This window comes from Rhinolophus hipposideros (genome assembly GCF_964194185.1).
Source record: "Rhinolophus hipposideros genome assembly, chromosome: 8".
Classification (NCBI taxonomy): Eukaryota; Metazoa; Chordata; class Mammalia; order Chiroptera; family Rhinolophidae; genus Rhinolophus; species Rhinolophus hipposideros.
Window position 1 is genome coordinate 76,101,671 of NC_138054.1, and position 26,755 is coordinate 76,128,425.

Consider the following 26,755-nt stretch of genomic DNA (forward strand, 5'->3'; position numbering starts at 1 on the left):
ACAAAGGAAACCAATTGTATTGAAATATAGTTAACTCCAGACAACCTCTGGGGTACGAATTTCTTGAGTACAGAGACTGTTTTCATCTCTGTAGTGCCAGTGCCTAGCACAAAGCCTGGCACATAGATGGTACTTATAAATGTTTATTTAATGAATGAACAGAAAGATGGCTACTGCCAAGTCAGCCTGAGGAATGATTCATTGCAAAGGCCTATGCACACACCAATGGCTTGCATGTCTCACCCCATTTGAGATCATCTAAACCAGGGCTGTGAGGGAACCCCCACTCAACAATGGGTGCCATGGCATCTAGCAATAATGACAGGCTATTGGAAAACCAGGACAACAACAAAACTTGTGAATTTCCAGAATATTTAGAAAGTAAAACAGGCTCTGTCTTTAGGAGGAAGAGATCTCTTGACTTTGGAAGCACAATATTCACACCACAGCTCTGACGAAAGGAAGAAAGGAACCTGGGCTAACGTGTAGGTGTTCTCCAGGGCTCCTCCTCTGTCCTGAATTGGGACGCTTGTCTCTGGGAAAGAGAAAAGTCTCTCTAAAACCCACAATAGGGATGATGTCCCTTCTAGGTTCAAGTGGCAGTTTTAGGCTTAGACAGAAATATTGGTTTTGTTTATGTACCAACAGGAAACCTGAAGAAACAAGAAATAAAAACCACTCCTCACTAAACGTATAGAAGGGGGCCAAAGGTTTGTTCTAAGCTGATTGCTACATCTATTAAATATTTTGAAAAGAAAAATAAAACCCCAGACAATTTTAAAGCTGAAAATCACAACTGTATGGGGTTCAGAAATCTCACCCTTAAGGCTTTTAAGACTGTCCCTCCCAAGTTAGAGGGCTTCTCCAGCTATATACAGCCACCTGAAGGATGGCAGAACTGTTTTCACTTGCTTGACAACAGGGTTTCCAACATCTGTTGGGAGAAACATGGCTTCAGATGGGTGCCTTCTTTTAAAAAACAAAAAAAAGGAAACTACAAGTCAAACTTTTGCTTTTAATTAAAAAAAACAAAAAACAAAAAAACTCCCACTCCTAAGGTGTGTGCTTTCTTTTTTGACCTATTTTTCTTTTAAATTGTCTGCAGTTTCCCTATATTATTCCTAGTGCAGTAAACAATGCAACCAAAGAAATAAAAACCAGGATCCACTCTTGCCCCAAACACTGCAGATGGTCAAAGAGAAGGAATCACAGCATGGAAAATGGCCCAGCTCTAAATATACAAACATTTAAAAAAAAAAAAAAAAAGGTACCCCTCCCGCCCACTGGACCTAAAGACATTATTACTGACATTCCTGGTACATTTCCTATAATATAATGTTGCAGACAATGCTTCTTTCCCAGGGAGTCCAGCTCACTCAGGAGGAGACATCTACTCAGACCCTCAAGGATAGGCTGGGGATGTTGAATCTTCCTGCCACGTCTAAGGTTTTTTTTACGAGCTCAATATTTCACAGAAACATCTGTGGTATAAATGGTATAAGTGAATCTAAAAGGGGATGAAGGCAGGCAGGCACCGGTCACTGTTCTCCAAATCAGCCAAAAAGCTGAAGAACGTGGGATCCAGGAAGACAGATGCCACTAACAGTTGAGGGATGGAGGGCAGAACAAGAGGAAGCACCAAATGAGTGGCTGCTTTTGGTTCCAAAGCCAAAAATGGGCCCCACCAAAAAGGGCAGCTGGTCTGGATGAGGAACTTCCCTGCTTCTGGAGTCATGCAATAAAAATGATGGCCTTGGAGCCCCCCTCCCAACAATAGCCATGGTCCAAGAACCAGAGCAATTTACACCACATCACACAGTTCACAAATGAATGGACTGATTCTACTTTAGGAAGGTAAATGCTTTGACCAAGTGGGGGGCAATGTTGGCTTGAATCCCAAAGCATGGCTGCGATATCCCTGGACTTGGATTTCTGCAAGGCCACAGGACCCTGATGCTACTTGCTTCATGGAGATGTACCTTCCCACTTATCACTGGCCTCTTCCATGATGGTAACTCTCAGAAATATCAAGAGGCATCAGCTGCACTTTTGGAAGTAAGCATTTCTTTGCCCCATCCTGGCCAAAGCACTTCCCTTTTTAAGCTGCTGCTCCAAGCAACAGAGTTCCCTTTCAAGCAGAGTTCAATTTTCTTTTGTTTCAGAGATTTGCACTAGTCTCTGAGAGCCCTTTCCAGGATACAAAATAAAGTATCCTTCTGCATCCACGTGTGAGTGGGTTGCCTTCCAGTGTCAGGTCTGTATTCCAGAGTTTGGTCAATGCCTCTTTACGAGAATAAAACCACATATGTACACAGACAGACAGACTAGCCTGGAAAGGGCTTTCTGGATAGGGTTTCTGATTATCCTGATGCCTCCCTAAAAGAAATAACTTTCCTGTTGTAAGAAGATTAGAACATTGAGTACCCTACTCTCAACTTCTAGAAGGGAAGCTTGTTTTTGTCGATTTTTCAATGAAGGGATGGGAGGGACCCAACATTTTCAGTTACAGCAACGAGATTTTGTTTTTGGTTTTGGTTTTCTTTTTTTTTTTTTTTTTAAAAAAAAAAAAAAGGATCCTGTGTGGAAATGAGAGGGACAATAAAAGTAAACAAATAATTAAAATTTCAAACCAAAACATATCTGCTGGCCCCCACCGCCCATTAATCCTCTAAGACCACAATCTCCACATTATGGACTTGATGTTGGTGTTCTTCCATCTCAGCCACAACTTTCTCCTCAGTCCTCAGCTCTGTCTCCAAAATGACCGCTTTGCCCTCAGTGTCCTCGGCCTCTGGATCTGGGGCTGGGTCAATCTCAATGATGGTCTGCCCATCCTCTGAGGTGCTTTCTACAGCCTGGATTGCTGAGGTCAGGCCGGACTCCATGGCCACCAGCTCCACAGGGCTCACCATAGTGGTCATGTTGCCCAGGGTACTCCCATCCTGCATGGCCGTAGAGCTTAGCAGCGCCAAGCTAGACGAAGGGTGGATGGTCACTGTGTCTGGTGAGCTGCTCTTGGCCGAGGAGACCACTGTGGCATAGCGGAAGAGCTGAGGGCCAGAAGGTAGTGTGTGGACAGTCACAGGACTAGAGCCCTGGCTGAGGGTGGCCACTGGAATATTGCCCATGGAAAAGGACTGACCCACGGGAGTGATGGTGATGGGCGAGATGACTGTGAACTGAGGCTGCTGGATAGGCGGAGAGGGGCTCAGGACGGTGGTGGAGGCCGGCCGCTGGAGCCGGGGCCTTTTGGGAGGCTTCGGAGTGCTCACAGGCATCAGTAACACATTTTGAACCGTCTGGGATTTCAGCCTGTGGTCCTGAGCTTGCTTCTTCTGCTCTTCCAACTGGCGTTCCAAGTCTATGGGAAAAGAAAGACAGATTTTGTGCGGAGGGAAGTATAATCTTGGGAACTGTAAACTGGGAGTGAGGAGACCAGGGGTCTTGTTCTGGTCTTGTCACTATATAGCCTCAAGAAAGTCACTTCATTGTTTTCAAGAAGAAAAATCATCTAGACTGGATGATTTTTTTTTAAATCCCTCCAGGACTTACATTTCATTGTGTGATTACAGGCAAGGAAACAATTCAGAATCTTTTCAGGCTGTGATCCTACTGTAGCTCAACTCTAGATGCTCCCATGGCATTTTGTCACCTGTCACCAAAATGCAAACCAAACAAGCCTCCAGATGGTCTAGCAGCTTATATATTCCCTGCCTTGGTGTATAGATGAAAATAAGGAATATCTGCACAATCCCTTTGGAACTGCCAGCAGTCACAATGGCCACTCTGGAACACAGTGATTCCCAAACTGCCCTTCAAGACAGGAACACCTTGCTGGTGACCCAAATGACCTTAGTTTATCATTAGCCCCCAGGAAGTCTGCAGAAAATTAAAGAGGAAGTCCCTAGAATTACGGAACTGAAGGAGGTCTTAAGAGTTCTAACACATTCATTTTAACAGAGATCCAGAGAGGTAGAGTGGCTTACTTAAAGTCACAGAGCTTGGGACAAGACAAAAGTCTCTGATGGCCAACTTGGTGGCTTTTCCACAACAATACACCTGTCACTACCGCTCTCCAGTGTCCAATCCAACCTTGGTTACCATTGGTGAGTCTGACTCTAGACCAGAATTTCTCTATTGCTTAGCACCTGATAACAGACAATAATTAATCAGTGATACCTTAGAGCTCTTTGCTCCCTATGGAACACCAAGAGCAAGTCAAGCCCTTGCTTGGAATAAAAGGAGTATGTAAGGATCAAGAACATGTTCAAAAATTTTAAAATACTGCATATTTTCTATCTTCAGTAGTAATCAAAGAAATGTGAACCGAAACAAGATACCAATTAAATCTATAATTTTTTTTAAAGTTATGCCAGGGAATATTATAAATAACAATGCCCAATGTTGGTGAGTTCAAACTGGTGACATACATTGGTATAATCTTATTGGAAATTTGATGGTAATTCACAAAAATCCATAAAAAAATTATCAACACCTTTTAACCTCATACTTAGTCCTGGGAAGTAGCTTAAAAGGACATAAAGAGAAAAAGTTATATTCATACAAGTGCACTGCAATACAGAAAGCTACTAAAGAAAATTTGTTTTTAATTTAAATGTCATCCCTAGAAAAATCTCCAGGTAAAGTACTATGTAGCAACTTGGAAAATATTAATATGTCATAGTGAAAAAAATCAGAAAACAAAACTTTATGATTAAAACTATCTAAAAAAAATAATATGGACAAGGAACCAGAAGGCTGTATTTCTAATAAAACCATTTCTCAGGTGGTATGAAATTTCAAGGTGGAAGACAACACTGGATTAGAATGAGCAGAGTCTACATTGGGCTTCACTGTCCAGTAGTGATGTAGCCGCCCTCAAATCATTTATCCCCTCTGTCCCTCTACTGGGTCATCAGTAAAATAGAGATAATAGCTTATGACCTTCTTAGGGGGACCAAATGAAAAAAGGGTATCTCTGACAGTACTTAGCAAATTGAGTTTAAAATATAAACTGGATATAAAAATAAGCAGAAAACAATCTAAATGTTCTTCTCTGATCTTTCTTGCCTTTTGGCTCTATGACTGACTATTACATATATTCTACATCACTCAAAGGCTGATCATCCATACTTCTGACTTGTTTTGTATCTTTCACCTGCCTTACCTCCTTCAAAAGCCTCTCTTGATTCTTTCCAGGTATTCCAGGTATAAGTGATTACTCCCCTTGCTCTTCCACCATACCCACTATATGCCTCTGTCACAAAACAGATTACTTTTTGCACTTATTTCTATGTCTGCTTTCCCTTGAGTTCCTTGAAGGCCCTCAAGAGTCTCATTCAACATTATATTTCTAAAACCTAGTTTGGAGAGTAGCACAAAGTAAGTACTTGACAAAAAGAGTGAAATTATCCAATTGCTCCTAATTTCTGATTACCACAAATAATGGAGAAGATGCTAAATGTATATCTATCAGAAGACTTAGTATTAATAATGTAAAAAAGACAAAGGCCAATTTGTTTCTTCTGCCACCAATATTACTGGATTAATGGAGCATTCTAGCCGACATCTTAGTCCTCCAAAAGACACAGAAGGAGGACAGTGATGCTGGCTTCTTTCACTTTTCCTTTGTGCCTCTTCCGCTTCCCACCACTTCACCTCATCTGGGGCTGTGTATAAAGAAAAAGCCGAGTCTGATACTATGTTAATTGAAAGAAAGAAAAAGAAATGGTGGGGGAGGGAGAGAAAAAGGGTAGGGGGAAACAGAGGGGGGAGGCAGGGGGGGGAGAGAGAGAGGGAAGGAAAGAAAGAAGCCAGCCAGTCCCAACAGAAATCAACAAAGAAATGGCAAGACTCAAGGATGTTAGTACTATAGTATCATCTAAGAAGAGAGAGAAGTTATACATACCTGTCAGAGTATAAAGAAATTGCTCCTCTCCCTGTTCTACTTGGTTCCTTCTGTTGTCCAAAACCTTCTTGACCGTGTCCATTAGGCCAAATGTATGTGCCACGTTGTTGAGAACAGCAGCATCTATTTAAAACAAAAGACATGTCTGTCAAGTTGAAACAGAAAGGTTCTACCCTGTTGTGCTGTTTATAAATATGAAACAATCCAGAAATGATGGGACTATTCTAATGGTATTGTTTTTTAATTTTAACAAAGATTTATCACATGTATAGCAAATTTTGATTTAATTGCTGTATCTATATTAGTATTTTAAACAATATATTCAGCTCTGAGAGAGAGAGAGAGAAAGAGAGAGAGAATTATTTTCTGGCACCATTTATAAAGGCAAAAACTACCTGTGGAAAAAGCATGGCCAGACCTGAGTTCAAAACCCAGCTAAACTTTGGACAAATAACTTTTATGAGCTTTAGTTTCCTAATCTGTAAAATGGGGATAACACCTATAGCTCATGAGGATAACAGAATCGCCTATAGTTGTTAGTGTTTTATACATGACTGATATTGTTAGGATTAATTCACTTACCTGTGACCTGGAAGGGAGCCTGGATGAGCCGCTGCTGAACCCCCCTGAGTAGCTCCTCTATTTCCTTCTGTATATTGCATACAACCTCTTCCATCAGCCCTATATCAGCTATTCCCTTCCAGAACATCAAAGTGTCCTCTGGCACAAGAGGGATAAAACAGAGGGTAAACAAGGGATGCTACATATACTTAGGCATATCTCTACAATGTGTCAAATTCAAAATTATTTCAATTCCAAAGGATTCCTTGTTGGGACATTTCTGGGAAAAGGAAAGCAGCTTTTGGAATACTAGCTGCCTCCCTAAATTGGTAACTGATTATTTGATCTCTTCAGCAAAGTAGTGACTTAGGATAATTGCCTCAGTTTGTCAAGCCCTCAATTTGTCATGGCTCTGCCAATAAGGAACAGGTATCTTCCAATAAATATATTAAACTAAATATTAAATAAATACTAAATATTTACTTAATTTGATTTAAAATTAAATACTAAAATTTTTAAAATAATAAATATATTAAATATATAATTTTTTAAAAAGGATATACTCCCCCTAATCACAGTTGACTAGGTGGTATTATGAGCTCCCTGAGGGCAGAGGTTATGTCTTTTCATTTTCCTCTCTAGCATCTAGCAACAGTACCAACTAAAAAGAGACAGCAATAAATATTTGTTAAATAAATGAATAAAGGATGATGTAAAGCTTGTCCTGGTCCCCTCTAAGTGAATTATCATCCTCTACACCATCTGCTACCTAATTTTTATTTCTAACATCTCACAGCTTGGTTTATCTAAGAAATGTACCAAAGTTGGAGGCAGTTTGACACGATGAAAAGCATGGACTACAGAGTCAAACTGCTGAATTCAGCTCCGATACTTATTAGTTGCGTGACTGGCCTTAAGCAAGTTGCTGAACCTCTCTGAATCTCAATTTCTTCATGTGTAAAATGTGACTTTGCAGGGCTGTTGCATGGATTAAAGTAAGAGGTTTGCAGATATAATTAGTATTAATATGCATGAGAAAAACCAGCAAAAGTAATTAAGAGGCCTTCTGTATCCATAATCATAATGGTGATAAGGTCACAAAACCCTGCAAAACATCTGAGCCCCGTAGAAAAGTACCTGAAATTTCTTCTGAATCTTTCTTCATGTTCTCCTCTGTGGCCATGGTGACAGCAGCGGTGAGAGCTGAGTTCCATTCCAACCCTGCCTCTTCCATGCTCTCTTCTGAGATGGCAATCTGCGTAATGCCACCTAAAAGCAGTCCATTAGAGACAAGGCTAGTGAATTTTATGACAAAGTCATAGCTATCCTCTATCTCATACTCACAGCTATTCTGGCCTTTTGCCTGCAGTTCCCTATATTAAAAACTAGAACCCTACCAGTCAGAATGGCTATCATCAACAAGACAAATAGCAACAAGTGTTGGAGAGGCTGTGGAGAAAAAGGAACTCTCATACACTGTTGGTGGGAATGCAGACTGGTGCAGCCGCTATGGAAGGCAGTGTGGCAGTTCCTCAAAAAATTACGAATAGAATTACCATATGACCCAGCAATCGCTCTCCTGGGTATCTACCCCAAAAATATAAAAGCATTTCTCTATAGAGACACGTGTACTCCAATGTTCATTGCAGCTTTGTTTATGGTGGCCAAGACATGGAAACAACCAAAATGTCCTTCGATAGATGAATGGATAAAGAAGTTGTGGTACATATACACAATGGAATACTATTCAGCGTTAAGGAAAGATGATATAGGAACATTTGTGACAACATGGATGGATCTTGAGAATATAATGCTAAGCGAAATAAGTCAGACAGAAAAAGCAGAGAATCCTATGATTTCACTGATATGTGGTATATAAACCAAAAACAAGACAAACAAATGAGAAACAAGAACTCATAGACACAGACAATAGTTTAGTGGTTACCAGAGGGTAAGGGGCGTGGGGGGTGGGAGATGAGGGTAAGGGGGATCAAATATATGGTGATGGAAGGAGAACTGACTCTGGGTGGTGAACACACAATGGGATTTATTGATGATGTAATACGGAATTGTACACCTGAAATTATGTAATTTCATTAACAATTGTCACCCCAATAAATAAATTAAAAAAAAAAAAAAAAAAAAAAACTAGAACCCTAGGTAAGTCAGGATGAATACTGGACTTTCTAAAGAAAACCTGCCTTGCAAAAGAAAATGTTTTCTTGCTCTGAACAGAAACTGAAAGATAACTTATAAAATTACACACAAAAGCAATCTGCTTTCTGAGCAGGTATGTTTTGGAAAAAGACTGAAGGTGGGCATGATTGCCAGGCTGTCTGCCCCAGGCTTAGTGAGGATGAGGAGGACCTGAAATAATTTAGGAGAAAAATACGGTGCTTAGTCAAGAGCCCCACGACATACAAGCATGTTGGATACTAACCATCTAGGGCTACCTGAAGTTGCTGTAACTTATTTATCAGCCTACGTAAAAGAAAGCAAGAATGAGACCAAAAAAAATCAGAAAAGAAGTGACCCATGAAAGGCATATTCACACAGGAAATATGTGTGAGCTTTTGCTATCAATTCTATAGTATGGTTTCAAACAAAAAGAATTGAAAAAATCAAACTGACCCAGACAGAAATACAGACAAGTGTGGACTCTACACATTGGAGTCTATCAATAATCAAGCAAAGAAGTTTATCAATATGGATAATCAAGTAAAGGAGTTTTGCCCAAGTAAAAAGGAAGTAAGTAATTTCACATCATTTTTCACTTTTCAAGTGAAAAGGTCACATGAACAAAAATTCAAACTGCTAGATATTATATCTTAGGTTCCAAGAGATTTGGCTTCTACCCACCCAGTCGTTACAGAATGTTAGGTCTGGCCATAAGAAGCCTTAAGAGGTCATTTTTAAAGCACAGTACTTCCCTAATATCCTTCAGCATTCTTGCGTCTCTGACAGACATATTTAAGTCTTTTGGAAGTAGCTGAGACAGATTCTAGCTAAGATCTTAGCTGTGCTAAGTCTCCAGCTGGACCAACTGGATAATAATGTCACATGGCTACATCTTTCCTAGAGATGGGGAGGGAGCCCTCGTCCCAAGTGCAACAACATTGAAGTTAAATGTGTGCCCATTCTATTTCATTGATTAGCAAGCCTCAGCTTGGTTATCTGGAACCCTTCCAGGCAGAGCTCTTTGATCCTTACAGCAGAGTCTCCCGAGTCCATCCTTGCCAAGGATACCTTGTCTTTGATACATCTTAGTACAGCAATTGAAAACCATTCACCATTACTGCTTTGCGCACTAGTAGAGCAAAGGATTTTTAAAACAATCTAATTTCAAAGATATGCCAAGTCACACCAAAGTGAGACCAATAAATAAACATAACTACTGAACCATCTTTCTAATGTTTACCATGCATTGCAAGAAAGAAATAAGGAAGGAGGTCGGACCAATAGGAACCAATGGAAGAAAACAAAGATCTGCTTCTAAACACATGGAATCCCACTCAAAATTACCATACCTTTCAGGGCCGTCAACACTCATGAGAGCTGAGATTAAGAAACACAAGGAGAAATATGGGGAAAAGAGCTACTGAAAAACACAGTGGGTTTTCAGGTGGTTTCCTACCCCCTACCATCGGCCGAGGTGGGTGTCTGCACCACACTTGTCTGCTGTCCTGGCACTGGAGCTCTTGCACTGCTGATCAGAAGATCAAATTTGGTGCTTCTGCAGGTATTGGAGCAAACTTTGTCATGTTGGTAAAAATCAATCTGTCCAGAGTCCATCATCTTCCTGCACATAGGGAGACAAGAAGTACCAATTCAGCCTGCACTTCATCTAGAAGGAACTAGGTAGGCCTCAGGGATAAGGAGACAAAGTTGCTGAGTCTACTCTTTAGATCAGTGAAACCTAATAGTATTAAAAGTCATTAGATTGCAAAAATTCTAATTGAGACTATAAAATTTTTATTGGTCCTGCCCACATTTACAAGAACTCCTCTTCCCTCCCTACTCTACTCATGAGTTCTCTTTTATGTCCCGTTATCACTGAGCTTTAGGTAGTGATAAAAGCTAAATTTCCTTATAGAATCTCACTGAAAACTCCTGACAAAAGCTACATTTCCTCATAGAATCTCACTGAAACCAAACCAAAAAGAGGAAAAAAAGACTACCTCATATGCCAGCACAATTGAGAAATTCCACAAAAGAATTAGAATTTTGTAATGAGATTCTGATGTATTAGTATTCGTAGACCAGCAAGATCTGTTGCCACTTTAGGAGACACAAAACTTCAGTATATTTCTTTCCTTAAAAAAAAATTGGTAACAACTCTCCTATAAATACAGAGCAAAGTTGATTATACTGAACCCCCACTATAGAATGTCCTTATAACTGGATTCACAAGACATTGATACAGGCCCTGAGCAAAACCATAGGGTATTTTAATTACAGTAAACTCTGTTATAATGTTACTTGTCTTTCACTAAAGACTTTTTAGGCATTCTCATTCCTTTTCACATTTGGGGAAAGTTGGCATTTGCTTGTTTTTCTGGGCAAATAAAACAGGCCAAGAACAACAAAAATGAAAATTTAAGGTATTCCTCCCCAATTTCATTCAACTACTAATTTCTACATATAAAATCTGGAATAATTTTTAAAAAAATTATGTGTCTCTGACTATAAAAATAATATTTGAAGAAAAAAATATTTTCTGTGAAAAATACAGAAAACTATAAAGAAAATAATTGCTCTTTAAAAAGAAATCCCATAACACAAGAGTAATTTTGGCATATTTTCTTCTACTAAATTTTACTTACGTGTGTGTGTGTTTTAACACAACTAAAATCATACTGTTTAATTGATTTTATATTTTATATTTTGGTTTCTTTCTTACTTTTCATTGTAAGTATCTGTCAATGTTAAAACTCTTTAGAAATATTTTAATGACCACACAATATGCCACAGTACATGCTCATATATATTTAGATGAGCCATAATTTACTTTGGATATACCTTGACTGTATATTAAAGCGGATTGTAATTTTCACTAATGTTGCAATGAACATCTTTATGCTTGAATCTCTACAAGCACTATCCATAGATTTTTCTTAAGATAGATTCCTTAAAAAGATTTTTCTTAAGATAGATTCCTTAAAAAGAATTAAAGAGAAAGGGTAAGTTGTTTTTGAGGTTCTTGATATATGTTCCTTGGGGAACTTTCAATTCTTGACCACATTTTAAAATTTTCTATCAATAGGTGAGTGCTCAAGGAATACCAAGTAATATTAATCTTCAGAGGGGAAAAAATTACAATAGTAAACCTGCTACATAAACAGATGGGGGGTGGGGATGTTATACATTCTGAAGTTTCTTTCTGTGGTACAGTGACAGCAAGAATTGCATTCACCGTGCAGCACTGGTATTTATTAACAGCACCCTTCTACTTGCCCAGAGTATCCCAGGGTTTGTTGGTCAGCCTACACTTCTCCACACTGTTACACTTCCTCAGCACCAGGCTTAGCTCTGCCTATGCTTGGGAATCTCAAGCAGGACTGTCATCTACTCCTGAGTTTCTCTGCCCAGAAAGGATGCTACCCAACATCCTGACATCAGAAAAATTTGCCCTAGATGTTGGGAGTAGTGAATTTAATTCAATTTTCCGTCTCTCACAGGTATTTTAAGAACAAATTGATAAAAGTCAAATAATACATGGATTGCTTATGCCAATCTTCAGACAGAATAAAAATTTCAAATTAAAGAGAAAATACTGGATTCTCTGGATTCTACCAGGACTAAGTGCCCCAAAATCGGTTGAAAAGTATGTTCTTTGCTAGTAAAGCTCACCTGAGCATGATTCCACCCAGACGAATGGCTCTCTTCCAGTCCTTTAGGGTGGACTTGCCAGCCAGATGAACAAAATGCTTGGGGCTAATCAACTGATCATTGAACTAAAGTGAAAAGGAAAGTCCAAAATAATCCAATGTCAATTTAGGCAGGCCAAGAGGGAAAGAAAGACATAACTCTACTTGCAATGTACAAAAAATACCCAAATGACATCTGAAGACATAGCCTTGTATTATCCAGCCTCCTGCCCTTTTGTGCCAGAAAAGACACTCCTTCGCTGAGCACAGTGCCCTATCCTGGTACAAAGCTACAGATGACATGGGGAGGATCAGAAATTAACATACTGATTTAGCATCTAAAATTCATTTATTCCCTGAATCAGTTGGTTGGATTCAACGTTGCAAAGTCTATTTAAATAAACTGAAGTAATCTATCCAGCTCTAATGACAAGATTCAGGATATAGCGGAAAGAATTAATACAGTAGAAACCAATAACATGCAGAGCCTTGAAACTCTGTAATCTTTAATGATTCTAGGATGATGATAATGATGGTGACTACTATCTATAGGTATAGCTGTGACTACCAATGGTGACAGAATAAGCAATATTTTCAAATTGTGCTCTCATGATTTTTTTTATCAATAATAATTTTCAATAAACTCTACCATAATGCACATCAGTGTAAGGCATTTTATATATATTATCTCAATTCATCTTCCAGCAACCTTAGAGCATATACACACATATGTGATTACTCGTATTTTAATATATGAGGCTCTGAAATATTAAATAACTTGCTCAAGTTTACCCAGCTAGTCAGTGATAGAGATGGGACTCCATTCATTCAACAATTATTTATTGATAAATACACCAAGCGCCATTCTAGGTGCTGGCGATACACTGGTGAACAAGATAAACAAGTTCTCAGCTCTCAGGGAACTTGTATTCTGGTGGGACTTGAATCCAGGTCAATTTCACTCCAAAGTTATTTTTTTCTACTGTGATACAATGAGATTACAGTCACAAAATTTAAAATATTGATATGAAGGCCAGTCGGTGGCTCAGATGGTTGGAGTGCCGTGCTCCTAACGCCGAGGTCACCGGTTCAATTCCCACATGGGCCAGTGAGCTGCGCCCTCTACAGCTAAGATTGTGAACAACAGGTCTCTCCCTGGAGCTGGGCTGCCGTGAGCAGCTGGAGGTCACCGCCGGGTGCTGTGCTGCCCTGTGCTACTGTGTGCTGCCGTGGGCTGCGGTGTGCTGCCAGGAGCAGCTGGCAGCCAGTGTGAATGGCTGGCAGCCGGTGAGAGCTCACGTGAGCTGCTGTGAGCAGCCGACCGGCGACCAACGGCCTCAACTGGGGGAGCACAAGGCTCATAATACCAGCGTGGGCCAGGGAGCTGTGTCCTACACAACTAGACTGAGAAACAACGGCTTGAACCGGAGTTGGGGGGGGGCGGAAGAAAGGGAGGAGAAATATACATTGATTTGGTGGAAGAGAGAGAAGAGGCACTAAAACCACACCCTTTGAAAACAAGAAGCCCCAAAATAGGCCCCAATGAGGAAAAAAGACAATTACCTTAACACACTTCACATTTATTCCTGGACACACAAACTTCTTCCAGAGGAGAATGGCTTTGCTCTCCCCACATGTTATGGGGTAAGCAATTTCCATATCCTCATTTGCTTCTATAGTGCTTGCATCTGAAAATGGAAAAAATATCAGTTATTTATCAAACAGTCTTCCCCAAACCTTAATTCAAAATCTCTAGTCTCCTGGTTCCTTTGAGAGGTTAACATTGGCTGGTATTGTTTAGAAATCCACTGAAAGAAGTTTGGCACAACAACTTTCTTACTGAGCTCCCACTGTACACCAGACACTGTGCTATATGCTTTTACGTGCTTAATCTTATTTAGTTCTTACAACAATCCTGTGAGACAGTGATTATTTCCTATATTTTATTAATACATGTATGTATGTAGAACACAAAAGGTGAAGTGATTTTCCCGAGGACACACAGCTAAGAAGTGGGAAAGCAGGATACAAATTCAGGTTTGTCTAATTTCAAAGTTTCTTTCCACTGACTGCTTTACAATCAACACCTCATTAGTCTTCATCAGCAACTTCCCTAATGACAGGGATCAACCTCCATTTTTTTTTGTGGGATTTTTACAGATGAAAAAGCTTTCCAGCAACCCTAGCAAACTGATGTTAAACAATCAACGGACAGCCCTTGCAACTGAGTCAGTGGTGTTTAAGTAATCCTTGTGCTACCATCAAATTGATGGCTGCAGCATTAGCAGGGCACACTCGGTAGAGGATAAAAAAAATAAGGCATGAAAGGTAAGAATTTCAACCAAGGAAGCTAAGGTCAAATGTACTAGAATAACAAAAAGACTTACCAATCCCTTCTTCAATTTTGTGTATCGTGTGAGTTTCTACTGCTACAACTGCGGTGTTATTCTCGGACCCAGCTTCATAAATCCTGTTGTAAAAGTGTCCATCGATAAACAAACTACATAAATCATGAAAAAATTAATATTCACAGCATGGGGGTTAAGAAATTTGTTTTACTCTATCTCAAAAGGAATAAAATAAATATACTTTACAACTGTATGTTGACTAGTTCCCCATTGTTTTTAAACTCTAAGCTGCCCTTGACTACTTAGCAGCTACTACCATGGAAATCAATCAATAACGTTCCTCATCTCAAAGGAAATTTCCTCTTGCTACTGTATTTACACCAGATTTTTCCCTTCATAACTTTAAAAGCTCATGACATGAAATGTTGCCTCAAATATAAGATTAAGACATATTACAGAATTATCTTAACAAGACTAAAAAGTAATATTGCTGCACAGTTCAAGACAGGAAGAAACTGTTGACCATAGAAGTTGATGTCCCTTGTTGGAATCTAGGCACTGAAGCATTTTTCGGCACTTGAGCATTTTTTTAAGGCACCATAACCAAACTACTGACTTGAGCAGAGCCTAGTGGAAAAAAAAAGTAAGAGAGAGACTGTGCCCAAAGTAACTAACAGTAACTAGAGGTACCACTTAGGAAAAGTGTCTCTTTAAAATGTTTCTATTTTCTAAGAAATGGGCTCATATAACTTAACATGATAAGTGATGTTCTTTGTTTACTATGTATACTACCTAATGTGTTCATTATTGCACCTTGTTATTTGAAAGCACTGCCTGAATAATCTCCTTTGCATCAGTGATTACCCACCCCCCACAGTGCTCCTTCTAGCACAGACCTCCCTTCTGAATTTCACACCAGGACAGTTAACTGTTAAAGGAATAAATACACTTGGATACCCCATAAGACTTCGTTGAATTCATTATGTCTAAAAGAAGCAAGTTCTCTTCCCTTTCTCGCTCCCCAACTACTCTTCTTCCTACACTCCCCATCCTTGTTGGTGGCACCACCCAGTACTCTGTAGCCTAAGACAGAGTCTAGGAATTACACTAGATTTCTCCCTTTCCTCCTCCTCAACCCCCACATAGGCAGTCACCAAATCCTGGCAGATGCATCTCTTTAGTACCAGCCATCCTCCCTGTCTCCATTTCCACTGCTACCGCCTTAATTCAGGCTGCATCTCCTTGCATCTACTTCTATATTTCCACTAGAGTAATCACCTAACTTCCTCCTTAAAACCCTTCGAGAACTCTCTCCTTGCTGTGAAAATAAAGCCCCAAATCTTTGATTTTATACTGAAGTCTCTCCAAGACCCAGCCCCTGGTTTCAGTTGTCCCCAAACCCCACTTTGCAATCCAAGCCCTAGTCATACCAACTATTTGTGGTTTGCAAAACTGTCATCTTCTCTTACACATTCTTCTGTTTTTGCTCTTCTCCCTCTTCCCAGAACATCCTTCCCCATCTACTACTTGTTCTTTTTTTCCTTTTGAATAGCCCCATGATGCTTTTTCTTCCACTTCAATCCCTCCATTGTAATCACCCACTTCCTCCTTTGTGATCCAGCTGTACTTTAGGCTTTTGTCACCATCACACCTAAAACACTTAATGCTAGTACTATATACTTGTTTACCTGTCTGTCTGCCCTTTGGCAAAGTCTAAGGGGTCCCTAAAAGCAGAGATTATGTTCTATTCATTTGTTAATTTTGTATGCCAGGCCTGTAACATACTAACTGGAACATGGCAAAACATCCATTAATGGATGGTCAATAAATGAGGGTTGTAAAAAACATGCGAAACCACTGCTTCAAGTAAGATTAGTTAAACTCATTCTAAATTGATCAATATGTACAAAATCCCTTAAAAGAATAAATTCTTATTTATACATAATTTCAATAACCAGTAAATTGTACCTGAGATAAGAAATAGGGGCATATTCTATATTTTTATGAGTAAACAAAGTTTTATCCTAGAAAAATGTTCTGAAGCAACTCAGAAGACTGATGGGTTTGGCTTAATTTTCTATACCTACTACAACTATAGTCAAAAATCATAAAATATATTCAAAATGTTAAGGCACTTTTAAGATACTGACATGCTTTATGAATCGTTAACGGAAGGTAAAATTATGTTTACTAGAGTTTTAAAGTTAAGTCTACATTATTGTATTCTAATTTTCTGAAAACTAAAAAACCACATATAGTTAAGTTCTTTTTATCCAGAATGTCAAGGAAAGATATTCTGATTAACTGAATGTTGGATTAAGATGATCACATGAACTAAAGGGTACCCTACTGATCTGAAAGAGTTTATACGTCTTCCTAAGAACTTAACCTTTCTTCTAGGGAGCATGAGAATGAAAGAGAAAGTAAGGAGATTATTCTACAAATTGAACTAATATTCCACTACATTTGGACTGAATTTCTCTACAGAACAAGATTGAAATCAGGGGTGGCCTGTTAGCTCAGCTGGTTAGAGCACCGTGCTCTTAACAACAAGTTTGCCAGTTTGATTCCCACATGGGCCACTGTGAGCTGCGCCCTCCACAACTAGATTGAAACAACTACTTGACTTGGAGCTGATGGGTCCTGGAAAAACACACTTAAAAATAAATTTAAAACTTTTTAAAAAGAAAAAAGAACGAAGTCAGCATATTTAGTAAACTTATGTAGTACTAAAAACACTATCCCTGATCTCATTATGTTCGAAATTCTATTATGCATCCAAAATGAATTGGAAAGCCAAGAACAGTGATGGAATTCTAGTATCTTCACTCCCCGAGAAATTTTTGAGTATGTTTTACAAAAATTGACCTGAAAGGTTAATAACCACTCTTCCTTTGTTTTTGTTTTTTAAAGAAAGCATAGGCTGAACAAGTCATCTTATGTTGAAAAGCTCCCAGAATTAAAAGTCTTCTAAATACCTTAGTACTTATGCTTTTTTATAGGGAAAAAAAAAGTTAAGTGTGGGCATATTTTAAAGCCAATCTATTGTAATTCTGAAAGTATCATCTTATGCAATGTGTCAGGTTCCATGTAATCATACGGGAAAACAGTTATCAGACAGTCTGCTTTATAGTGTATTCCTGAAATGTGCACATAATGAATACTCGAAAAAGTATAAAATGTCATATATGTAAAAGCTAAAAAGACTTATAAGTCCTATATATTAAAATCTAAAAATATTTATATAAAATCTCTATTTCTTTTGGATAAAATCTTTACCAATATATTCACAGCAAGTCATTCATGTTCTTTGATTATTTCTTTCCTTCCTACTTGAACCTGCAGCCAATCAGGTTAAGTACTAAGGCTGAAGACAGACACCTGATGAATTCCATCACTGCCTCAAGTATATTAAACTTATGAGACTTGTACTTCTTATCACTAGTATCAATGTTTTTGTTCCCCACTCATTTTTATAAGAGGCTAAAATGCAATAAAATATTCAAATAATTAAAAAACACAATTAGAGAAATCAACTGAGCATCAATTGGCAGGCATCTCAAAATGCAGTACCTCAAAACGTTTATTCATGAACTCATACACTAACGTCAGTGTAAACAGTGGATTGGGGAGTCAATATATATGCTGTACAAAGATGCCCATATCTGATCAAGCAATGGGAGGTTTCCAGAAAAGACAACATCATTTGGAAAATAAGAAACACAAAAGAAAAATAAGTGGAACTAAATCTTCAAAATAATTAAGTCTCCAGCAGGGAAGTTTTTTCTGCCTTTACCAGGGACAGGATAAGTGACAACTGGAGCACTTTGGGAAGATAGAAGAAATGATGACTCCATGAGAAAATAAAGCTACCTACCCTTTAATTCTTCCTCACTTACCAAAGGGTAACAACTACAAGTATGTTTATGTGTAGCAAATGGAATTCCCACACAAGTGAATTTGAATAAGCATGCATAATCTGTTGGTGCCAATGAAAATGTAAATCACTCTATTGACTATATGTCGGAAATTATTTATATCAGCTTTCCCTTATAGATCTCAGACTATTTCCTTCATGCTTAACAATATTCAGAAATGTAAGCAAACTATGATTATATTCCTAAAGCTAAAACGTCCTTATCTTTTACAGATACATACTAAAGTCTGGGAGTTGCTTTAAAAAAGTTCGGGAGTGGGTGGAAATAGAGAAGTAAGACTGGCCATGTGTTGATAATTGTTGAAGCTGGGCAACTTGGTACTTACATGGGAGTTCATTATAGTATTTTATTTTTGTGTACATTTGAATTTTCTATGCTAAAATGTTTTTATAATTACCAAGAGAGATTGTCTTTCTCTAGAAGTGTTTAGGACAAGGTACATTACTTAGTAGTTCGAAATTAGACTATATGTTTGCCCAAGAACATTTTTAATCATATGAAGAATCTTTTATACATTCCCTGAGATAAAAATAACTGCCCCTCTCTCTGTAGATCCAATTCTTATTTACCCTTCAAAAATTATCAATAGATAATTTTGTTGTTGTTGTTGTTGTTGTTTTAACTTTTATTTATTTACGTGTGTTTTTCCAGGACCCATCAGCTCCAAGTCAAGTAGCTGTTTCAATCTAATTGTGGAGGGCACAACTCACAGTGGCCCTTGTTGTTAAGAGCACGATGCTCTATGGGGAGGTCAACCAGATGGCTCAGTTGGTTAGAACGTGAGCTCTGAACAATAGCGTTGCCAGTTAGATTCCCAAATGGGCCAGTGAGCTGCGCCCTCCATAACTTACATTTCTGAATATTGTTCCCCAATTAAAAAAAAAAAAAAAGAGCACCGCGTTCTAACCAACTGAGCTAACTGGACGCCCTGAATAATTTTTTAAAAAAACTTATTTCTTCTTTCAAATTCATAGTGGTCCTCTGAATTGAAAGCACTTCCTAACATGCCATTCAGCACTTCTTAGATTTTGCCGTGTAAGTGATCCTTTTATTTATATATATGTGTTTTTGGTTTGCACATCTAGACTGCAAGCTCCCTGGTGGTCCAACACCTTCATAACACATTACATAAGAGTAAGCAGTTGATACATATTTTTTGATGGACTAAGCTAGATAATTTGTCCATCCATGAGAGTCTAGGGAGCTTCTGGTAGGAATACTTTTATAGTTGCCTTGCCTAATCTCCTCTGACTCTAACTACACTGTCTTTTGGTAAACATGTACCAAGGCCCTGTGCTAAACAGTGTGGATAAATAAAATGAGGGAGCTATGTAACCTAACCTCAAGGGACTCACAGTGGAGAAGAGGGGAGAGACAAAGAAACAGTTAATCGTTGTAATAAATATTAAAATGACGAATACAGCACCCATTACATTATAGAGATGAAAACTTAGCCAGCTCTGAGATTGATGTTGAACGTTCCATTGTGATAAACAACCATAAATTTATAATTTCCCCATTCTTTAAACCTCCCAAATTCTTCAGAATATTAAAATCTCTAGTCACTTACCCTTGTTGCACAGGTTGTAACTGCAAGATCACTTGAGTTTTAGTGTCTTCAGGGTTCTCCCCTTCATTTCCTTCAGTGGGTACCACAACCACATCCCCCACTGGGACACTCACTTCCGCATTAGCCATCTTTCACATGAAGTCAGATAGCTGAGTCTGCTGTCAGAAACAAGAAGCACCAGTAATTTCCTCTGGTTTGAAAAGATGGCAACCATAAGAAAGGAACACCAAAATAATGACTACCAATTCCAAGGGTCACCCTGGAGATCAAGGATGAGAACATGAGAAAGGGCTGACATTAGGCTCTGATCTTTCCAGAAATGCCTCAGTACTCATTTGCTATTATAAGTGTCCTTAGTATGAGTGATTCATCCAATAGTGTGCTGAAGCCAGCTCTATCAGCTCCTGAGAACCAATTGTACATGTCTCTTCCTAACTCCAAGTTTAGTGACGTCAAGTTGGAAGTTTAGAATCAGTGACTGGAAGTATATACACCACAGAAATTGGCAAGCACTACAAATCAAATTGTGGGGTTTTTTGTTGTTTTTTTCCTAGAGATCTGGTTTACAGCACACCACTAGCTCCATCCCAAACAGTAAGCTCCTAGAAAGTAGGGCTCTATTTTCTTTGCAACCAGCCATTACATCTCATCAAGTGCTCTGTCTTTGGTGAGTACTTGTAAGTATCTGTTGTATGGGAAGAGAAAGATGACTTGTATTGTGTAGTTGCTTAATAAATGCTGAATCCAACTGTATGACCTCTAGGAACTTAATACCTCTTTGCCTCAGACTGAATGAAGAGATGATCTCACCTAACATCTACCTTGCTGAACTGTTAGGGAAACCAGTGTCCGGCACCCCGTGTTCCTTGACTCTAAAATAACTGAGAGCATTGTCCCAATTTCAATGAAAACTCAGGAGGGCCACAGGATATTCTGCAGCTATTAAGTCTTCACAGTTGAAAATAGAGAACCACTTACGAGAGTACAGGTAAGAGCACTGTATTTACTTAGAAGTATGTGAAGATGACTAGGACTGGGCTGAATGGCGTAGGCACACAATGGGTGCACGTTTGAATATGTAACTGGTAGTCAGATGACCAAATCCACATCTCAGCTCTGCCACAGCACTTGTTTGCCTATAATACACATACTTAAGCATAGCACTCAGTCTCCCTCATATGGCCCCAAAATACATTTCCAGTCTTATCTGTAACTATAATATCCCAAGAATCTTAATTTAAACTCTAGCCATACCAACCACCCACTGTATTCTGAATATACTAGGTTGGTGCAAAAATAATTGCGGTTTAAAAGGTTAAAAATAATTGCAAAACCACAATTACTTTTACACCAACCTAATACAATACTTTCAGGTTTCTGTACTTTGTTATTCCCTAAGCCCCAAACTCCTTTCTCCCTCATCTCCTTCTCCCTTCAGGCCCAGTTAAAAGCCCACTCCTCTACATAGCCAATGCCAAACCATTTTCTTTTCTGCAGTGCCCCAACAAGTGGTTTGTAGCTCTCTTCTACTGTTTATCACACTGAGCCCTGTATTGCAATTAATTGAACAGATATTTATCTTCATAACTGCATTGTACTCTCTCTGTCAGGATAGGTACTACTTATCTAAAAATCTTTTTGTCTCCACAGACCTGCTCATCATAGGCATTGACATAGTTTGGTTCAATCAATTTTTGTTTGTATTTGACCTAGTTAAAATTCCTTATATCTGACTTATACTTCTGCCCTTTGATTCTCACATTCATACTTTGTGCTGGAGTTTTACACCTCCTGTATCGAAAAGCCTCTTAAAAATATCCTGTAGGCACCTTAAACTTAACTCATGTAACCTCTCAAACCTGCTCGTGTTTCCTCCTTCAGCAAATGGCACTACCCTCCACCCACTGGCTCAAGCCAGAAACTAAGGAGTTATTTTTGACTCCTCTCTTTCTTCTTTCTTTTTTATTTTTATTTTCTTTCTTCTCTTTCTAAAGCCAATCAACCACAACATCCTTTATCCATTCTATCACTCATATATCTCTTTTTAACCATCTCCCATTCTCCATCTGTGCTGCCACCACCATATTCTGTGCCACCACACTGTTTCCTGGATTTTTCCAGGTGCTTCTCATCAGTATCCTAAACTCTGGTCTTGCTCTCCAATCCATTATCTACAGAGCAGACAAATTGATCTTACTAAAGGCCACAGGCCATTTCTCTATTTAAAAATCCTTCTGTGGATTCTCTTTGCTGTTGGAATAATGTGTAAACACCTTAACATGGCTTACAAAATCTTCCAAATCTTTCCCCTGCCCATCCTGCTAGTCCCATTTCTCATAGTTCCTCTCTCACATTGTGGGCTTCTGTCATTGAATTTTTCCCAGTTTCCCAAACATGCCGTATTTTCTCACTTGAGCCTTCACACCTGTTTCCTTTATCTGGAATTGTCTTTTCCTTCCTCTTTGGCTAGTCACTACTAAATTTCTGTGACTTATTTAAAACATCACTTCCTCGGGAAGGCCTTCAGTGACTTCTATGACTAGATTTGAGCTTGTGTGCTCCCTCAGTGCCTGCAGCACGCATCACAACCATCATCTCACTTTATCAGCCTCTCCACCAGACTACATCCTGGGAGAGCAACAATTGCATTTCTTTTTCAACAGCTCCCCTGTGCCTAGCTCAGTGCCCAGGACACAGCAGTATAATAGTTTTCAAATATCAGACTTGTTTACAAAACTGCCTATCTAAAACTTTCTAAGGAAATCTGGCACATAGCAGGTATGTAATACTTTTTTCTTTTAATAATTTTTTTTTGTAATGAATGACTCACTTTACCCTAAAAGACTTCTACAATTTTCTACTTTTCTAACTTAGGGGATATAAATTTGCTTAGGCAGCTATGCTAAGCTGCCAGGCTTAATGCCCATCATTATGGCCAGTTCAACAAATATTTACTGAGTCTCTACTCCACATTGGGCATAGTTAGGCTCCTTGGATTAGAAAAGGGACAAAACAGGAACTACAGAAGAAAAAGAGATGCATGACATTGTCACATACTAGAGGAAAAAAGTAATTGCAAAATAATACAGTACACAATCTGAACTTCTGTAAATTAAAGGTTTAAAACTAGAAAAAAATAAAAGAGAATCAATGGATGGATTCAGCTGGTTTCTGGCAATAGAATCAAAACAATTAGGCCCCTTGAGTCTAGAAAAAGCCAAAAAGGGATATGATGAAGCATACAAATATCATCGAATCCTAGAAAACTGAACCAATAGACATCTTGAAAGTCTGAATTATAAAAATGTAGGGTGAATTAAAATAATAATCACAGCTAACAATTGTTTACTGTCAAGCACTATTGTTACTATTACATATTTAATGAATTTAAAAGATGTAATACCTTAACCTGTATCAAACTTGTATTACTCCAAAAGGGTGGTTTAAATTTTAAAAAATTAATAGTTTAGGTGAATTAACAGGTTAGAGAAGCAGAATTAGTAGGATGCTTCTAGATTCAACCTTCTACCCTATGGTTGAGTCGTCTCTACAACACTCTGAATAAGTGGTTGACTAACAACTTGATTACTACTTTCCTAGGAACTCATGTTTTATTCCTTACCCCTCCCACACCTGGAACCCAGGAGGAATGTTCTGGCTCCTTCTCTTAACTTCTGAGAGTTTATCAAAGACGATAATTATAATCATCCACAATATGTCTCTCAGTGTCAGAGACACAGGTCTGATTCAACATGGCAATTCTTACATTCTTTAGAGAAGTCGGTTTGGGTTGAATATCTCTTATTACCCTAAATACCATAGTCAAGCAAGTAACCTGAAACCAGTTCCTCAGACTAACTGCAAGGTCATCTCTTTGAGCTGAGTGTAAACTGAAAAGTAGCTCTTGTTTATAGCAACAAAAACTCCTGAGGCAAGACAGTGAGTTGATCCTTTGTGTATTTTATGGAAGGGGCCTCAGAGTATTCACTGTGTTATCATACAACACCCCCTGTAATTCTAGGGGAACACACGTAAAGGAAAGTTGTCAAATTTATGTGAAAAGTAAAAACCATTTTGTAGTTATTTTCAAAGACAAAAAAGACAACTTGGAAACAAATTCATGTCTGCTCACATAAACCATCGGAAAACTAAACAAATGACATCTGACCTACTTTGGATTAATTTTTTTTTTTTGGGGGGTCCTGAAAAACTAATGTTTAAAACATGACAAGGTGTAAACACGAATGTCACGTGATGACAGGCATCGAGTCGGTAGGTGGTAAAGAATAAAAGAAATACCAGATATCCTGAAATTTTCTAACCCCAAATGTATTTATTCCACACGGCAGTGTGATTTTTGTAGACTGTGTATTCTTCAGAAATTTCCAAGGTAAAACTTGAGGCCAAACCTCCTTGATTTTTTTTCCCCTTCTTTATTCTTTCCTGAGCATTCAGGTGACCAGAGCACATTATACCAGACACAATGAAGCCAACACGAAGGCTACACAGGACCAGGGAAACGGCCAGAGCACAGGAAGTTCAGGGTAAGTCGCTATTGGAGACCACTTATGTAGGTGTTTGGGGCAACAACGGAATAACAGGATTATTTGAAGGGTCATCCTACTAGAGTCCAGGGAACTTCTGCTTAGGACAAAACCTAAATAAGGCCCCAAATAACCCAATGAAGTGGAAGACAAGTTAGCTATTCAATAAATGTTTGAAGTAAATATTAATGGTTGACGGTTGAAAAAAATCAAGTCAGTAGATATCAAATACACATAATTGATAAAAGGCTGACAAATGAGGGGAGACGGCCCATTTCATGAAAAACCCCCTCCAAAGCACTTTGGTGACCATCAGGTGAGGCAGAGCGGGGGAGAGGGGGGAGAATTCCTCTATGAAGACTAGTATTATCTGTCCCTTTCCCTAATCCTCCGGGTTAAGGAGGAAAACCCCATTTCTTGCTTCTCCTAAACAGAGCCCCTCTGGTGTCGGCTACGAAGTGGTTTTGAGGTTTCCCTCCGCTGGAGATGGGAATACCGGCCTCCTCCTGCTCCTTCTGCTCCTCGGACGGCCCAGCCTGCCCCTGATCCCTCGGTCAAGGCGTGCCGAGCCTTCCTTAATCTTGTGGATTATGCTCTCATGCCTCCCACTCCTCCGCAGACACCTGGCCAATTCTCCTGTCATTTCCCCAAGGAGGGGGCCTCTGAGCTTCCCCTCAAATAGCTTCTTTCCGGCCCTCAAAAACCTGTTTCCCCACGCCCTGACACACCAGGTTACCCCGTTGTCCACCTCTGTTTGAGATACTCAAACCTTTCATTCCCTCACAGATTTGGACCCTTCTCATTCCTTCTTCAGGAAGCCTTGAGGGGTCTTCCTACCGCCCCTCATCTACAGAAAGGCAGAGGCACCGGCCTTTCTCACGGGACTGAATGGCCGAAGCCTCAAACGTGCCCCTCGGTCGAAGCCTGGACCCTCCTTTCCTCAGCACCCATTCTCTGCTCCTGTTCCCCAACCCACGCTCCGAGGGTCTCCCTCCGGGCAGGCATCCAGGCTTCCCTCACTTTTCGCTCCCCGCCCCCAGCACAACCCAGGCCTCTCCCCAGCTCCCCGTCGAAGGGCCTGGTGCTCCCCGGAACCCGCCTCTGGGGATACCCCTAATCCCGGACCCCTCGCCAGGGTCCTGGGCGTCCGGGCCTCTCAGTCCGGACTCGCTCCGGCCCCTCCTGGCCCTTCGGCCGAGGACTTCCGGGCACCTCGGTCTGGGGGCGCTGAGGCCCCCCCAGTACCGGGCTCGCCGGCCCCCCACTGCCCTCAGCCGGGGGCCGAACTCCGGCGGCTCGGCTAGCCGCACTGGGGGCGGCCCGGCTGCTCGGGCGGACCCAGCGGCAGCGTCCCCCCACCCCCCCGCGGCGCCGCGACGTCCGCTCGCTCCCCGGCGGCGGCGGCGGCACGCACAGGGCGTGGGGAGGCGCCCGCGGAGGCAGCAGCCCCCCGCCCCCTGTGCGCCCGCCCGCCCTCGCCGGCCGCCGCGCGGCCCCCGCGTCCGCCCCCCCGCCCCCACCCCACCCCGCGCCCGCGCCCGCGCGCCCACCCCTCCCCCTCCTCACCGTCTCCGTCGGGCGGGCGGGCGGCGAGCGGCCAGGGCGGGCGGGCGACGGAGCATGCGCAGAGGCCGCCACGGCTGCTACTGCCACCGCCGCCGCCAGGCCGGGCTTCAACACTTCCGGCCGCGGCTGGCGGCGAGCTGGCGTCTTAAAGGGGACGCGTCCCTATTGCCGACCCTGGGGAGGATGAAACAGCCGGAGGGATCTGAGTGAGCATTTACCTAAGCAGAGGTCTTCTGCTCTGAAAAGCCAGTGTTGAAAAAGAAGCTAGGGACCCTAATAACTCTTCTACCCCCACTTCATGGATGAGGAAAAGGAGGCCTAATTAAAGAATCACCTCGTCCACAATTAGGCAAAGGCAAGTCTCTTGACTTCTGAGGGACTCTGCCCCTTTTACCTCCCAAATCCTGTTTTATGCAACTTACGTCTTACCAGAGCTCCAGAAATTATAACCCA

General features: G+C 40.4%; 1 protein-coding gene across 6 annotated transcripts; it reads right to left on the reverse strand.

Moving 5' to 3' along the window:
• GMEB1 (glucocorticoid modulatory element binding protein 1) lies at nucleotides 1-26,426 on the reverse strand. Of its 6 annotated transcripts, none has more exons than XM_081058008.1 (10): nucleotides 26,303-26,426; nucleotides 20,193-20,350; nucleotides 14,724-14,806; nucleotides 13,900-14,024; nucleotides 12,320-12,423; nucleotides 10,111-10,268; nucleotides 7,607-7,738; nucleotides 6,491-6,628; nucleotides 5,909-6,031; nucleotides 1-3,361 (listed from the first exon to the last, which is right to left on the reverse strand). In XM_081058008.1, exons 2-10 carry the CDS (start codon nucleotides 20,318-20,320, stop codon nucleotides 2,661-2,663), a joined length of 1,692 nt encoding a protein of 563 aa, XP_080914134.1. In that variant the 5' UTR covers nucleotides 20,321-20,350; nucleotides 26,303-26,426; the 3' UTR covers nucleotides 1-2,660. The 6 variants fall into 6 exon arrangements, with proteins under 6 accessions (XP_080914134.1, XP_080914130.1, XP_080914132.1 ...); XM_081058004.1 differs by having other exon boundaries at nucleotides 2-3,361; nucleotides 14,724-14,836; nucleotides 20,193-20,347; XM_081058006.1 differs by having other exon boundaries at nucleotides 2-3,361; nucleotides 20,193-20,347; nucleotides 26,303-26,411.
• Between the last annotated feature and the right edge of the window lie 329 nt (nucleotides 26,427-26,755).

Coding starts and splice junctions, on each gene's coding strand:
- GMEB1 (XM_081058004.1), bottom strand. CDS start 20,320: ATGGCTAATGCGGAAGTGAGTGTCCCAGTGGGGGATGTGGTTGTGGTA. Junction 14,025..14,723: donor CAAAATTGAAGAAGGGATTG/GTAAGTCTTTTT, acceptor TTCCATTTTCAG/ATGCAAGCACTATAGAAGCA. Junction 7,739..10,110: donor GACACCCACCTCGGCCGATG/GTAGGGGGTAGG, acceptor GACTGCTTTTAG/GTGGCATTACGCAGATTGCC.